Source organism: Eulemur rufifrons, chromosome 17 (genome assembly GCF_041146395.1).
Source record: "Eulemur rufifrons isolate Redbay chromosome 17, OSU_ERuf_1, whole genome shotgun sequence".
NCBI classification, from domain to species: domain Eukaryota; kingdom Metazoa; phylum Chordata; class Mammalia; order Primates; family Lemuridae; genus Eulemur; species Eulemur rufifrons.
In genome coordinates this window covers 84811816-84828134 of record NC_090999.1, presented here as the reverse complement: position 1 = coordinate 84828134, position 16319 = coordinate 84811816, and the positions used below count along the sequence as shown (strand labels likewise).

At 36.3% G+C, this 16319-nt stretch overlaps 1 protein-coding gene across 6 annotated transcripts in view; it reads right to left on the bottom strand.

The window, feature by feature from the left end:
- Positions 1-16319, bottom strand: part of DMXL1 (Dmx like 1) — a 153303-nt gene that overhangs the window by 84209 nt on the left and 52775 nt on the right. For 4 of the 6 annotated variants that reach the window (XR_011235947.1, XM_069492832.1, XM_069492833.1 and 1 more), the window contains 9 exons: positions 15460-15672; positions 12578-12831; positions 11783-12467; positions 11575-11696; positions 8369-8458; positions 7396-7498; positions 5393-5512; positions 4907-5125; positions 437-2122 (listed from right to left, as the gene is read on the bottom strand). Coding sequence is in view for 5 of the 6 variants with exons in the window: in XM_069492832.1 (XP_069348933.1) it covers positions 437-2122; positions 4907-5125; positions 5393-5512; positions 7396-7498; positions 8369-8458; positions 11575-11696; positions 11783-12467; positions 12578-12831; positions 15460-15672 (3492 nt within the window). In the remaining variant the exon portion in view is untranslated. The remainder of the gene's footprint in view (positions 1-436; positions 2123-4906; positions 5126-5392; positions 5513-7395; positions 7499-8368; positions 8459-11574; positions 11697-11782; positions 12468-12577; positions 12832-15459; positions 15673-16319) is intronic. The other 2 variants (XM_069492835.1, XM_069492836.1) reach the window with 2 other exon arrangements.

Genomic DNA, 16319 nt, shown 5'->3' with positions numbered 1-16319 from the left:
CAGGCGTGCACCACCATGCCTGGCTAAGTTTTCTATTTTTTATAGAGACGAGGTTCCACTCTTGCTCAGGCTGGTCTGGAACTCCTGAGCTCAACTGATCCTCCCGCCTCGGCCTCCCAGAGTGCTAGATTTATAGGAGGGAGCAACTGCACTCGGCCTAAAATAATTGTTTAACTTTTGCTAAACTCAAAAAGATGTTTTTGAGTTGTATCTTTTATGTCATTAAGCAATTCGTAAAAATGACAGGCATAATGGTCTTTGTGAACTTCCTCATAATATTATAATTTGTGGGATAAATAGCATATATTAAAACTGTTGTGAAGGCAGCAAAGATGTTTCAAAAAAAACCTTGGCATCATTTTTATAAAAAATTATTTAAGATTATTTTCTGTGAAAATAAGTAAAAATGTTATCACAAGTACAGAATTTAGTTTACCTTGGCTTCTGTCTCTGCTTTCTCCAATGTCAGTGCTTGTAGTTGCAATTGTATCTGCTAAGGCCATCAAAGACATCTGTTCCATCCGGCTGAGTCCAGGTAAACTAGAATGAAGTAAGTGTCCAGAAAGAACCTGAGCATGCTCAGGACCAAAGTAAGTTGGACTGTATTGTGAAAGGTCAATAACTCTGGGCTTTGTATTTTCTTCATCTGTCTCTAACACAGGAGTATCAGTCATGAGAGCTGAGACTTGAAACAGCTCATCATAACTTTCTTTTGATGATTGATTTGATTTATTTAAGGTACTTTCATTACTGGATTTCTCCAAAGATGAGTAATAGCTATCATCATCTGCTGCAAGTAAGGCATATAAAGGAAGTGGAGGGACAGAATCTATTTCTGTGTAATCTATATTTTCAGCCTTGTTGAATGCCTGGGGGTCTCTGGTAGTGCTTCCACTAGCACTGATGGTGAGAGACCTAAGGCGGCGTTCATGATTAGATTCAGCGTCATTCAGAGCCACAACTTCCCCAGCAATGCACTTGACAAGATGTGACAAGATGGCCTTTGCTCTCCGAACTTTGCCAAGATCCATAAGTTCCAAAAGTTGCAAGGGATGGTACTGAGGTAAAGTTGGGGAAAGCACATGAGCTGCTTCAAAAAGACCTGAATCTTCCATATCCACTGAAGGATCAAATGCAGTTTTCTTTCCACAGATTTTCTGTGCAAGACTGGTCATGGACCGAGTCAGGGTTTTCTTTGGAGGCGGTAACCCAGCACTTGATGAGTTACTCTGTTTTGTTAAACTTATTATAGATGGAGTGCTCCCATTGTATGAATCTGTTGTAACAGGTTCTTGTTTAGTAGAAGGCTGCCATTGGGAATATACATGCATTTCACAATCCATTCCTACCACAAGGATGCCATCCCGGACCCAGGATAAAGAAACAGGAAAAGGTGGGGAGCCTTCTACAGAAGATACCAAGTCCACACTTCGTAACAGTACAAATTTAGAAAGGGGCACGACTTTAGTACTCTCCCAAAGAGGAAATGCCAGGCTTTCCTTACCAGTCTGTTCTTGTACCTTGCCAGCCAGGGGTCCATACATAAAAAGCTTTGATCCAATTCCTACAGTCAAGATATGAGATCCATCTTCTCTAGACATCCAATCTAAGTGAACTAAATGCTTTGTGTTTGATGTGATACTCTCTCTACTGGACAAATATATGTCTTGTTTATTATAGGCCACTAAATTGCTATCGATACTAATGCCAGAATCCAACACTGTGCTTAACTCATCTAAATGAATTGTCTGTTCAAGGACCCAATATGAGCCTCCTGTAGACTCACATTCAAAAATACTTACATGCATCACAAAGTCCTGAGAAGATCTACTATTAGATGCAGGCTGCTTGTAAGCTACTGCTAAACGATTTGTATGTGCACAGCTAACTTCTATAGGCCTACCAGGTACAGTTATACTACTATTGCTCTGAAGTCCATCTTCGATAAGTAATGGCCACTCTTCCCAAATGTATGCAAGATCCATTTTTCCATTATTTGATGTGGCAGATTCTCCATTTGTTACTCTGCATCTCCAGAATCTTACTTTCTCATCTGAACATGACGTTGCCAATAAATAAGGAGCACTGCACACAGGATATATGGAAGAAGAACTCAGATGTCCTAAAATGAAAGTAATCCATTAATAAAATGTCAAATTTGGCTAAATACTTCTGCTTTTATGAACTAAAGGTTTTGGTCCTTTTGTATGAACTACTGTTAAGAATATGACAGTCCATATTTAAAGTGTTGACAAGAATAGTAAGAGGTTTTTAATGACAACAAAAATGAATGCAAAAAGAAAATATCACCAAAACCTAGAGTTGAAAGGGAACTCTGAAATAAGGCACTTCAATTCTTATATTTTACAAGTAAGGTCTTTTGACCAAACATGTTAAGTATCTTATGTCTAAATAAAACAACCAGACAAAGGCCAAATCTGAAAACCTAAATTCTAGCCCCGATTCTCAATCCAGTATTCAATTCACAACTACTCATAACTATTCCGTTGTATTTTAGAGACAGGGTCTCCCTCTGTCACCCAGGCTGGAGTGCAGTGGTACAGCTCACTGTAACCTCAGACTTCTGGGCTCAAGCAATTCCACTGCCTCAGCCTTCAGAGTAGCTAGGACTACAGGTATGCATCACCATGCCTGGCCAATTCTTTTTTTTTTTTTTTTTTTGAGACAGAGTCTGGCTCTGTTGCCCGGGCTAGAGTGCCATGGCGTCAGCGTAGCTCACAGCAACCTAGCTCCAGGGCTCAAGCAATCCTCCTGCCTTAGCCTCCCAAGTAATTGGGACTACAGGCATGCGCCACCATGCCCAGCTAATTTTTTCTATATATATTTTTAGTTGTCCAGATAATTTCTTTCTATTTTTTAGTAGAGACAGGGTCTTGCTCTTGCTTAGGCTGGTCTCAAACTCCTGACCGTGAGCGATCCTCCTGCCTCGGCCTCCCAGACTGCTAGGATTACAGGCATGAGGACCGCATCCAGCCTAGCCAATTCTTTTTTTTTTAATTTTTTGTAGAGAAGGGGTCTTGCCATGTTGCCCAGGCTGGCCTTGAACTCCTGGCTTCAAGCACTCCTCCCACTTCTGCCTCCCAAAGTGCTGGGATTATAGGCATGAGTCACCGTGGCCTGCCTAGTTTCACAATTCTACTAGTTTTATTCATTATTGTAAATCTCATTTTAAAATTATCAATATATTTTAAAACATTTGTCAACTTTCACTGGCTTCTTCTCCTTCATATTTTTCAACATAAATATGAATGGCTTTGCTTACCTACATAGTACATGGTCACTTTTCAGGGCCCTTTATGATTGAGGTATATTTGACATAACTGATGCTGAGAAGATTCCTAAGTATAATTTAACATTTGCTTAGGCCTAAAGTAATCATATTAATTTTCTAAAACAGGAGTTGGCAAACTTTTTCTTAAAGAGCCACACAGTAATGACTCTTTTAGGCTTTGCTAGCCATAGTATCTGTTCCAACTATTCAAATCTGTCACTGCAGAGCAAAAACAGCTATACATACCAGTAAACAAATAGGTGACCCATAGTTTGCTGACCCATATCCTAAACTATTAAACATAAACTACTAATTATAATATAGAGATGTAATATAAGACATTTATTGTTTTTTTATCATATTTTACCATAATTGTAGTTAAGGTTTTTAAAAAATCCCTCGAGGAATCTAGAAATACCGCAAAAGGACATAATTAACATTAACCATCAGTTTCTCTGAGCTGAACACAGAATAAAGATCTTATCCTTTCCAATAGTATTGATAAAAAAATACATAAGACTAGGAAAAAAGCTTTCACCATATGCTAACTCTTTTTGCCAAACAAAACAAATCTCTTCTTTTCCACAGACTTTTCTTCTATCAAATAACTTTGGCCAAGGATTAATAGGAGATTTATGTTAATAAATAGCTTCAGTTTCTCTATATTTGCCATATTATTTTAACTGGAGTTCAGCAGTGAAGAACATACTATTAGGGCTAATGATAGCAGCTCTTCAGATTCTGTCAATACAAAAGCCATTTTTTTCAAAATTTAATTTTCCCTGCATTGATTTTTAAAAATTAAAATATATCAAAAAAAGCAGAATATAAAAGTTAATACCTAACTCCTGCAAACTTTGCCATTCAAAAAACACTGAGTACTTGAAAACATGATAAACTGAAAAGCATTCAAAATAATCAGTCAAAAAAAAAATGACAAAGAAGTAAAACAGAGCAAAGACCCACACCTTAACTATGAAGATGAAAGAATTAGATGATGAAAAAGATGGATTTGTCTTGGTATTCTTGATACCTTACAACAGTGGTTCTTGACCTTTTGTGTGCATGAGAATCATCTGGAAGGCTTGTTAGACCAGGCGCTGGGCCCCATCCCAGAGTTTATGATTCAATAACTTGGCGGCCCAAGAATTTTCATTTCTAACAAGTCCCCAGGATGCTGATGCTGTTGGCCTGGGGACATTTTGAAAACTGCTGCTCTAAAATAAGGATGCTAAATATATGGCAGGAACCACACACTCAGAATCTTTCTTAGTGCATGACTCCAGGCAGGCACTAGCAACACTATCAAAGTTTGCAAATAAGGTATAATTCAGTTACAACCTCTGCTCTGGAAACTTTCACTTTTTCTTCCTGAAAGGGCAATGAAAATTTGTTTTAGAAATCACTATTTAAGACTAGAACTGGCTGACAAATGTCAGAGTAATCTGAAAACATAATGAGAAAATTTAAGTCTTCAATTTAGGGTACTTGAATATATTATTTCCATTTCTGGTTCTGTAAGGATTTAAGAAGTAGTTGCAGCACCTATTTTTAAATACCTGGTAAACACTCATGGGTTACAGAGTTAAGTCTCTTTTCATAAAATTTACCAACCTGCTGATGGCTTAATACTTATTATCTCAACTCCTTCTGGCAAATGCAACTCTTGGCTATAAACCATTTCTGAAAGCAGAGTCAACTTGCTGGTACTCTGGAGATTTGCTCTGCAAGCCTGATACTTCTGTGAAAAAGGAGATACGATCTTTTCTGGAGAAGAAGAATGTTCTTCCAGCTGCCAAACTGCTTCAGGTATTTTTGTATCTACTTTTTCATCTATAAAACATAAGAAAAGAATCAAAAATTGGGGTAGGGGAACCCTATAAATATTACAATTACTACATTTACAATCTACAACTGCTTTACAAAAAGATAAAACAGTAAACATATTAATATGATTCTTTACAACAAGACAATGAGAAAATCATTTTGCTTTTTTAATTAACTGAATAAACTGTAATTATCAACCCTAAATAAGAGTTGCTTTAAGAAATATTATACCCTGAACTGTTTAATCATGTGTAATTTGAAAAAAAGACTCACCCAAAGAGACAGGAATTGACTTTAAATGTAAATTCCACATGTGTAACAGTGAACGGTTGTCTTGAGTGCACTCTATTACAATTAAATAGAACTTTTCAGAAAATCCATTAGGTGAGCTGCCTGTTGGTATTAATGATATTTTTCTTTATTAACAAGGAAAAATGAGACAACTTACTATATATACCAAGTTAAAGTAACAAGATTTAAAAAAAACTAAAAAATTGTACCTAAGTTTCCAAATATAAAATGGCATTATAGAATATATTCAACTTTTTTACCACATGAATTTGTATTAACTTAAAATATTTACAATAATAAGAATGCTGTATACGAATTTTATTTTTAAACTGATAAGCTCAAAAAGTCATATACCACACTCATCACCATCAAGTTGTTCACACAGATTAGGCCATATGAAGTGGGAAATTTCTAAACAGACAGGATATATATTTTAGGTCAGCATACGATGAAAATGGTGTTACATTTTTTTTAAATAAGTAAGCTCCATAGCTCCATAATGGAATGACTACTGCATGATGTTTAAATAATGACCAAAATATAAGTATTCATTACATAACATATAATTCAACAAATTTCTCTTAGTTCAAATTTCATTTTAAACAGCTTACAAGTTGCTCAAAGTAAACAAATAAATGCATCTTTCTAAAACATATCATAAAATCAGTGGTTTATTATTGCCTGAAAAAAGCCCTTTCTTTGCAGTAGATTTTAATACAAGTTTTCTTCATTTTTTTCTTTCCTTTTTAAAAAAATTCAAACTCTGTAAAACAGGTTTTCTTCATCATAAGCTATTCTTCATTACGTACAAAATTATATGGCTTAGCTGGGCATGGTGGCTCACGTCTGTAATCTTAGCACTCTGGGAGGCCGAGGCGGGAGGATTGCTTGAGGTCAGGAGTTTGAGATCAGCCTGAGCAAGAGTGAGACCCTGTTTCTACTAAAAATAGAAAAAATGAGCCGGTTGTGATGGTGCACGCCTGTAATCCCAGCTACTCAGGAGGCTGAGGTGGGAGGATTGCTTGAGCCCAAGAGTTCGGGGTTGCAGTAAGCTATTATTTTGGCACTGTGCTCTAGCCTGGGCAATACAGTGGGACTCCATCTATACAAAAAATTTAAAAATTAGCTGAGTGTGGTGGTTCACGCCTGTGGTACCAGCTACTGGTGACTTGGGAAGCTATAATCATGCCACTGCACTTCAGCCTGGGTAACAGAGCAAGGCTCCCAAGAAAGGAAAGGAAGGAAGGAAAGAAAGGAAAGGAAGGACAGGAAGGAAAGAGAGAAACAGAAGAAATGGAAGGAGGGAGGGAGGGAGGAAGGAAGGAAGGGAGGAAGAAAAAATATCTGGAACAAATAGAGAATGCAGTTAATATCATTTGAGGCCTGATAACTGATTTTAAGCAACAGGCATACAACGTAGAGTTGCTTCACAATATTTTGGTCTTCAGGAAAGCCATTTTTTAGTTTGGTTTGGCTTTGTAATTGAGACTGATGACCAAAAGATTTTACCTCTATTTTCCTCAGTTTTCCTTCACACAAAGTAAGTTAATGTTAGGTTTAATAAAAATTTTTAAACTGTTTTATTATAAAAATATTATTTAAGAAAATCAGTCCTTAAATTAAGGACCTTATAACTCAAAGTTTTAAGGTATTTTTTTAAATTTTAAGTTCCTAAAAGGCCAGGAGTCCACATTATCCAAATTGATAGGACCCCATCCATGAAAAGAGGACTCACACATTAATGATAAAGCATTTCTACTATGTGGTTTATAAAACGTATAACTGATAAACCCCTTTAATTTTTTCATGTTTATTTCCCGGTTAAGAATAAAGATACCAGTATTATTGATAAATAATATCACAAACCTACAAAGAAAAATTTTAACTTCAAATAAACAATGTGAAACATTGTATCAATTCATCTTTATTAACTGCCTAACATATTGTACATAGTATTTCTCATTACATAAAACATTCTTCTTTACCTGCATTAGATAAAATGCTGTCTTTTCCTAGACTTTTCTTTTCAGAGTCATTCAAAATGAAGTCTTCTTGAAAAACATGAAGAAGCTGGGTTTTTCTGCCATGCTGAATGTAAATAAATACAAACATAAGTTGACCCATGTGTTATTTACTAATGCTAAGTAGCCGGAAAAATAAATACATCATAATGGAATATTCAAGCAGAATAAAAAGTCGAAATTTCAGCAGTATATAAGTCCATGGTACCAGAATAAGCAGATGAAAACAGAAAAAATTTATGTCAAGCTGACTTGCTTGGCTGGGCACAGTGGCTCACTCCTATAATCTTAGCACTCTGGGAAGCTGAGGTGGGAGGATGGCTTGAACTCAGGAGTTAGAGACCAGCCTGAACAAGAGTGAGACCCCATCTCTACCAAAAATAGAAAAAATTAGCTCGGTGTCATGGAACATGTGTGCAGTCCCAACTAGTCAGGAGGCTGAGGCAGGAGGACAGCTTGAGCCCAGGAGTTTGAGGTTGCTGTGAGCTATAATCACACCATTGCACTCTACCTGGGGCAACAGAGTAAGACTCTATCTCAAAAAAGAAAAAGATTTGCTTTCATTACAATAAATCTTTATAATTAAAAAATTATATCCACCAATGTGCTTTATGCCACAAAATGGAAACTGGTTTCCTTTTTAGTGATTTTCTTAGCCATGGATGAAGAACCTAACAACACTTTATTAAATTTATAGGTCATATGACACTATTAAGATTAATAATGTATTTAAGAGTCAGAATTTGAAAATTTATTTCATTGTGAATATAGTAACTGGGACTATAATCTGATTTGTTTACTAGTTTGAAGTATAGAAAATAAAATGTACAATGTGTGTTATCCATAGCAAAATATCCAATTATACCAATTAACATACAGATTTTCTATAAAATATCTTCATAGAGTTTTTCTGTATACCTCTAAAAAAAATACTTACAAGTTCGGTAATGGGATCTAATGCGATAATGCATCCCGGCCTGGCTGTCGATTGTTGACTGACGATGTTAAACACTTCACCAACATATTTCTGTTTTTTAAAAAATTGATATCTCCTTTACTAAACAAATTCAAAAGTGATTAAGAACACATTTCAGGAATAACAAATAATAATAAAGTTCAAATGGGGCTAAATATAGTCCCTTTCAACTATAAACATTCTGGGCTTTTATCTTAATAGTAATTACATAGGAATGAATAAGAGCTACAGCTCAGTTGATACAGAGAAAAATAAAAGCAGGCTGGATGCAGTGGCTCACGCCTGTAATCCTAGCACTCTGGGAGGCTCAGGTGGGAAGACTGCTTGAGGTCAGGAGTTCGAGACCAGCCTGAGCAAGAGTAAGACCCCCGTTTCCAAAACAAAAAACAAAAAAAAGAGCAGCAGTACTTTTTAAACGTTAATTATGAGAAGGGAAGGATGGAGTTAAAGAAACAAGTTGATATACTACTTACATATGCTGACTTTTAAGCTACTTACGTCCTGACTGCTCTGTCAAGGTCACATTGCTAAATTCAGTGATCAGTTCTCCATCTTTATCATACTTGCTCTATGAGCAGCATTTGACACTGGTGATCACTCCCTTCTCTTTGAAATACTTTCTTCATTTGGCTTCCATTATATACCACATTCACCCTACTTCTTTTTCACCCTACTTTTAACAATGGAATGCCTCAGCATTCAATCTATCACTCTCATTTTCCAACTATACTCTCTTCCCTCAACAGTTACATCCATCTTCACAACTTTAAACATATATGCTGACAACTATTTTATATCTTCAGGCCAAACTTCCCTCTGAACTTCAGAGACTAGCCTACTAGGTCTCTTAGATGTCAAACAGGCATCTCAAAATTACGTGTCCAAAGCTAGGCTCTTAAATCTCCCTGCCCCTCAAAATCTACTACATCTTGGCTGGGCATGGTAGCTCATACCTACAATCCCAGAACACTGGGAGGCTGAAGTGGGAGGACTGCTTGAGACCAGGAGTTCAAGATCAGCTTGGGCAACATAGCAAGACCCTATCTCTACAAAAAATAAAAAAATTAGCTTGGTGCATGCCTGTAATCCTGGCTACTCAAGAGGCTGAGGCAGAAGGCTGAGCCCAGGAGTTGGAAGCTTCAGTGAGCTACGATACCACCACTGCACTCCAGTCTGGGCAGCATAGGGAGGCCCTGTCTCCCCCAAAAAATAATAAAACAAAACAAAACAAACAAACAAAAAACCCCTGCTTCTATATTTTTATCTCAATGCACAGCAATTCTACTTTTCCTAATGCTTAGCCAGAAACCTTGAGAGGCATCTTCTTTTTACTCCACACATCCCATAGCCAGTCCAATATGGATTAATCAGTGTCCAAACCTCATTCAGAATTTGACCACTGTTATTATCTCTATCAATACCACTTTCTATCATTCTAAGCCCCTTTGCCTCTCCTGGACTACTGTGGTCGCTTCCTAAATTGGTCTCTCTGATTCCACTTCGCTTTCTTATGTCTAATCTATATACCCCACAAAGTGATCCATTTAAAACTTAAATCACACCATATAACACTATCCTTCTGTTCTATAGCTTCCATGTTATTCAGAGTAAAAGCCAAAGTTACCAAAATGGCTTATGAGGCCTTGTGTGATATGGCCAGGATAACTTTCTGACTTCATCTCTGACTACTCTCCAATTCACATATTCTGCCCCAGCCACAACAGCCTCCAGCTGTTGTTCCTTTACATACCAAACATTCTCTGACCTAAGGGTCTTTGAACTGCTGTCCCTCTTCCTGGATCATTCCTCCTTTAAATACTTACATATCTAGCTCCCGCATCTCCTTCAGGTCTTTGTGCAAATGATATTTTTTCTGTGATGTTTTCCCTGATTAACACCTTACTTGACATTCCCTACTTTTTTTTTTTTTTTGAGACAGAGTCTCACTCTGTTGCCCGGGCTAGAGTGCCATGGCATCAGCCTAGCTCACAGCAACTTCAAACTCCTAGGCTCAAGGGATCCTCCTGCCTCAGCCTCCCAAGTAGCTGGGACTACAGGCATGTGCCACCATGCCCGGCTAATTTTTTCTATACATATTTTTAGTCGTCCATATAATTTCTTTCTATTTTTAGTAGAGACGGGGTCTGGCTCTTGCTGAGGCTGGTCTTGAACTCCTGAGCTCAAATAATCTACCCGCCTCGGCCTCCCAGAGTGCTAGGATTACAGGCATGAGCCACTGCACCCGTCCGGCATTCCCTACTTCTTTTGCAACACTGTTTCTCTCCACTGTGTTAGTTAATATATTTTTACCTGTTTTCTTTCTATCTCCTTTCACTGGAATATAAATTCTATGATACAGATTTAATTTGTCTGTTTTGGTCACATCTAAATTCCCAGTACTTAAAACAATGCCTAATAAATAGAAGATCCTCAATAAATATGTGCTTCTGATATAACAGCATATATATAAAGTGCTTTGAAAAACCTATGTTCTGCAAAATCATGGATTAAATATAACTTATGGAAAAAACAGGATTGGAGCAGACCATGGACATTTATGCAACTTTATAACCAAAGCATTAACAAATACATTAATTGGTAGCTGGAGAGATAGCTTGAATCGCCTAAACAGGAAACTCAGTACAGCTCAAGGCTGCCTCTGGGGACAATGCAGTTGGGAGGTTGCTATTAGACTAGCACAGGAAGAAGTATAGCCTGTAATAAGGCAAAAGCTTTGCAATAGTATTAAAAGGACTCCTGCCTGAATTGCAACAAAGCTGAGGGCTTTTTCCTTTTATGCATAAGATTTAAATTCTACTTCTGTTATTCTAACTCCCCTTGTCTGGAAAAATATTGCAGATGAACTAACATTACTTCCACATTATGCTGTCAGTATTGCCCATTTATCTATGAGCAAAGAAGTGTTATAGAAACATACATTGTAGGAGACTAGGCTCTACTTTTTGAGGGAGTGAAAGAAATGGTTTCTTTTTAAAGGAGCTTAGAATCGCTATAAAGGTATAAAATAAATGTGAAAAAAATAAAACAACAAAGTTACAAATGTTTATTATAACTTTATGTCATAATTTTAGAACATGCCCAATAAGTATAAAGTAACTAAAAACGTCATATTATATATTTAAACTATTTTAAAAGCCATTACTTACAGAAATTTCAGGGTTAGAAAGCTCAAATAAAAGTTTCTTGGCATCAATAACTGCTTCATATAATCTCAGATATTGTCCATCACTTGCTACAAAGCATGCACTAGGAGAGTTGCAGTAGGCACCTAAAAAGTATTTACATTTAAAATTTAACTCTGTAGTGATAATGTCAGAAAATCTAAATTACTGAAATAAAAATCAACATGCTTACCTAGACAGTAACTGGGTATAAGAGTAGGCAGCCATGCCACATTGGAAAAGGCAGAAACATGCAGAGAATTAATCCGAGCAAGCTCAGAAACTCCTCCAGAGAAAGACAATGGCCCAACTGGATCAACCCTCCAAAGAATAAGCTCACTATAAACTGCATTAGGATCCTGAAATGCCATATCAACGGAGCTTGTAGTTTGTTGTGTCAAAGAACATTCTTCAACATTTACCGCATCAAAAGGCAGCTTTTGGTTATCAACATCTGGTGTCCTTAATGCATTATGGTGTGACGTTGTCAGCAATAATGGTAACACTGAGTGGCAAGCTAAATCATTAAGATGAAAGCGATGACCACAATATCTGGATTTGTGGGAAATACTGAGAACTGTAGAAAAAGCAGATTCCTCAGCAAAACTGACCAGCCACTGATTCAGAGAACCATCAGCGTGCTTTGAAATCATCATAACATTAGGGGTAAAAATACTTAATTTTAAACTATTAGATGATTTATTATGACCAGAAGAGATAAGCATTGATGTGGAATGAGTGAGGCCAGAAGGTTTCTGTTTCCCTTGCTGAATAGCCAGATCAACATTCTTGGTACAGGCATACATCACTATGCTTTTACAGAGAGAGTTCGCATCACCTGTGGGGAAAGCTACAGGAATTCTGGAAACAAAGGACACCTAGAATTAAGAGAGCAAGCATTAGAACATATGAAATTATATAAAAAGGTATTACAAAATCATACCCACATAAACAAGAAATAGCTGTCCAGAGATCATAATAATATTACCTGTACTTGACGAAACATACCAGGCTGGTATTCATCTAGCCAATCCACATGCCAAACCAGCAAAGAACCATCCACAGGATGAATACTGAATAACATGTCTGCATTTTTACTCCATTCAGACAGGAGTACTTCAATCTGATGATCAATGGCAGCTGATGGTAATGATGCACAACTTGAGTTCGGTACTATTTTATCACCACCCAATTCCTTCTTTTCATGATTTATTTTCAGATCATCAACACCATCATCCATTTCTATAACCAAAAGAGTTCATGAACCAAGTAAATACAATAAGGTTATTATCATGAATTAAGAAATACCTTTATAAATGCATTTAAGATGAAAAACATAGCTTGCTCTCTCCTCTCCTTCTCCCTCATCCTCCCCCCTAGCAAAAAGAACAAAAGAGATGAAAAAACAGTTTTTATATTAACAAGAAATGAGTTCCTCTTTAGAAGTAACTTTGCTCCAATAATATAAGGTCAATGGAATTAGTAATCAGAAACCCTATAGGACTGAGACAATGGGTTACTGGTAAAAGAACTAATATTGAACTGGAAAATAGGTAAATTGATTTCTAAACCCAGATATCCTACAATTAACCACTCAACTAACCTTCAGTAAGACACACTACTTATCTATACCTCAGTTTTGCTCATGATAAGATTGAGGGATTTGGCACTGGGGCTGTAATTCTGGGATTGAATTTTTAAAATATATTATTTGAATATAATTTGTACTTTCTTCACAATACCAGTTTTATCCAAACCTGCATATGCTACACTAGTTATCCTCTAGGTATATTCACTTATAACTGATATTATATCTTAAAGAAACCATTTTAAGGGAATGCACTTAATGGTGCTCAATTTCCAGGTTACACTTCAATACACTGGATTTTAAAAATAAATTTGTATAACAACTTATTAACACAAGTAAATATGTATATTCTCACCTCTTTCAAAAACCCCAGTCCTCACATCCTCCCCCCAACTCCTGGTTAGGAATATAGAGCCTTTCCTAAAAGAGACCTTAAAAAAAAAAAGTTATGACTATTTACCAGGTTTAAAAAGTAAGTCAAAACATACAAATCAACAAGAAAACAAAAAATGCCCAACAGGAAATTAGGCAAAGGGAATAAAAAGATAAGCCATAGAAGGGCAAAAATAGAAAAGATAATCATTCTGGGCCGGGCGCGGTGGCTCACGCCTGTAATCCTAGCAATCTGGGAGGCCGAGGCGGGTGGATCGCTCGAGGTCAGGAGTTCGAGACCAGCCTGAGCAAGAATGAGACCCCCGTCTCTACTAAAAATAGAAAGAAATTATATGGACAACTAAAATACACATATAGAAAAAATTAGCCGGGCGTGGTGGCACATGCCTGTAGTCCCAGCTACTCGGGAGGCTGAGGCAGTAGGATCGCTTAAGCCCAGGAGTTTGAGGTTGCTGTGAGCTAGGCTGACGCCACGGCACTCACTCTAGCCCGGGCAACAGAGTGAGACTCTGTCTCAAAAAAAAAAAAAAAAAAAAAAAAAGAAGAAGAAGAAAAGAATAGATAATCATTCTGTTTAATTTGCATTAAGAAAATGCAAAGTAAAACAAGAAGTCATTTTTCTCGTATTAACTGGCAAGGAAAGTAATCTAATGAAAAGATTCAGTGTTGGCAAGGATGTAGAAAAACGTTTTGGATATACTTAGAAGTATAAACTAGTGAAACATTTCTGGAGGGCAATTTGTCAGAAGTATTGTTATTTAAATTTTGTATACTGTCTGGTAATTCCACATCTAGGAATCTATGTTATAGAAAAATTCACACAAAATTGAAAAGATGTGTCATTGTACCATTATTAGCATACATAGTGAAAAACAATTTAAATCAATTTAAACATCTGTTAATAGAAGAACTATTAACAGTTTTCTCTTAGACATGGACTACTCAGCAGCTGTTAAAAATAATGAGATGAAAGACTGCCATTACTGACTGAATTACAACAAATTGTGGAACATTATTTTTGTTTTAAAATGAACACCCATAACAGCTTTTTCTTTAAAATAAAAACTGTATTTATGTTTGTATGCACATAGAAAAAAATCAATCTGGAGGGATACTCATCAAACTTAACAACGTGGAAAAACTTTATACCTGTCTGCACTGGGTTTTTTCCTCACTAATGATCATGTATGACCTTGCAATTAAAATGAAACTTTTTAAAAACAAACACATTTATGAACCACAGACTGTAGCAGAGATGGCTAACTGCCAAACACAGTTTCATACTTCCCGGTCCTTAGTGTATCAAGGCTATCCAGTCAGGAACTACATAGGGCCCTGTGACTAGTTCTTGCCAACAGAACGAGAGTGGAAGTTGGTATGTGTCAATTCTGAGTCAAGGCAGTTGAGAAATAGCTATACTTTCCCCTTCTCTTCTCTCTCTCTACACCAACTGAAAGCTGAATGAAGAAGAGTTTAAGGCCCTAAGTACAATGCTTCTCACACTTTAATGTACATACAAATGACCTGGAGAGTTCATTAAGTGGTAAAATCTGGTTCAGTAGGTCTGTGTGGAGCCTGAGATATGCATTCCTAACAAGCTTCTGGGTAATGTCGATGTTGCTAGTCTACAAATAGTCTTTTAAGTAGCAAAGTCCTAGTGGCTGAAAAAAACCACAAGAATGAGAACCCTGAGTCTTTGAATCATGTGGAAGAAAGCCACCTTGAAGAGGAACAGCTATACTGAATTATTAAATGAGCAAGTTCATACATGAATTATGTCACTGTAATTTTGGAGTTTATTTCTGACAGTAGCTAGTTTAACCCTAATTTAAAAAACTCCTGCTATTTTAAACAAAACTTTAAATTTTTTATTCTTCTTCAAGCTTTACCTTCATCAGATTTTACATCTGCCTGATTAGAGTCTTCTACACTGGCCTCAGAGGATGGTTGTTCAAAACTTTTTCTAAGTTGCTGTAAAAAGACTTCCATGGACAAAGTCAAATGCAGCTCTTTATTGTTTAGCCAGTGTACCACAAAAGGTCCACTCTTCTCTTCATTTTCACTTAGGCTCAGAGATGTAATAGATGGAAGAAGTGGAATGTCTATAAGAAAAAAAAACAAACACAAAATTAAATTTCTCCTTCACTTTTTAATTTAACTTGATTTTGAGGTTTTTTTTTTTTTTTTTAAAAAAAAGACTATTTCTTAGAGCAATTTTAGGTTTATGGCAAAACTACAGAGAAAGGTACATAGATAGGCATATACCCTGTCCTACACATGCATTATCAACATCTGCCACCAAAGTGGTACATTTATTACAACTGGTGAACCTTCACTGACATATCACTATCACCCAGAATCCATAGTTTACCTTAGGGTTCATTCTTGGTCTTGTACATTCTATGGGTACAATTTATAATGACATTGCATTAATCTTTAAACCTTAGAAACATTTTATTTAACCTATAAGTAAGATTTCCAACATAGTGTTTGCCACCATTATTATTAATGGTGCATAATTAATTTAAATGGTAGATTTAACATACCTATTATACAGTAGATAAAATTACATATTCTAGGTCATACAGCATAATTTATTTAACCATACATGTTTTCTTTAATCCTAAAAAATATTCTCATGATGAAAAAGGTCTATAATTTGTAGACATGTTAACAGGAATATCTTAATTTATCACAAATTTTGTTAATAAGCAAATTTTTTTTTACAATTTTTTAGAAAAATTTTTTA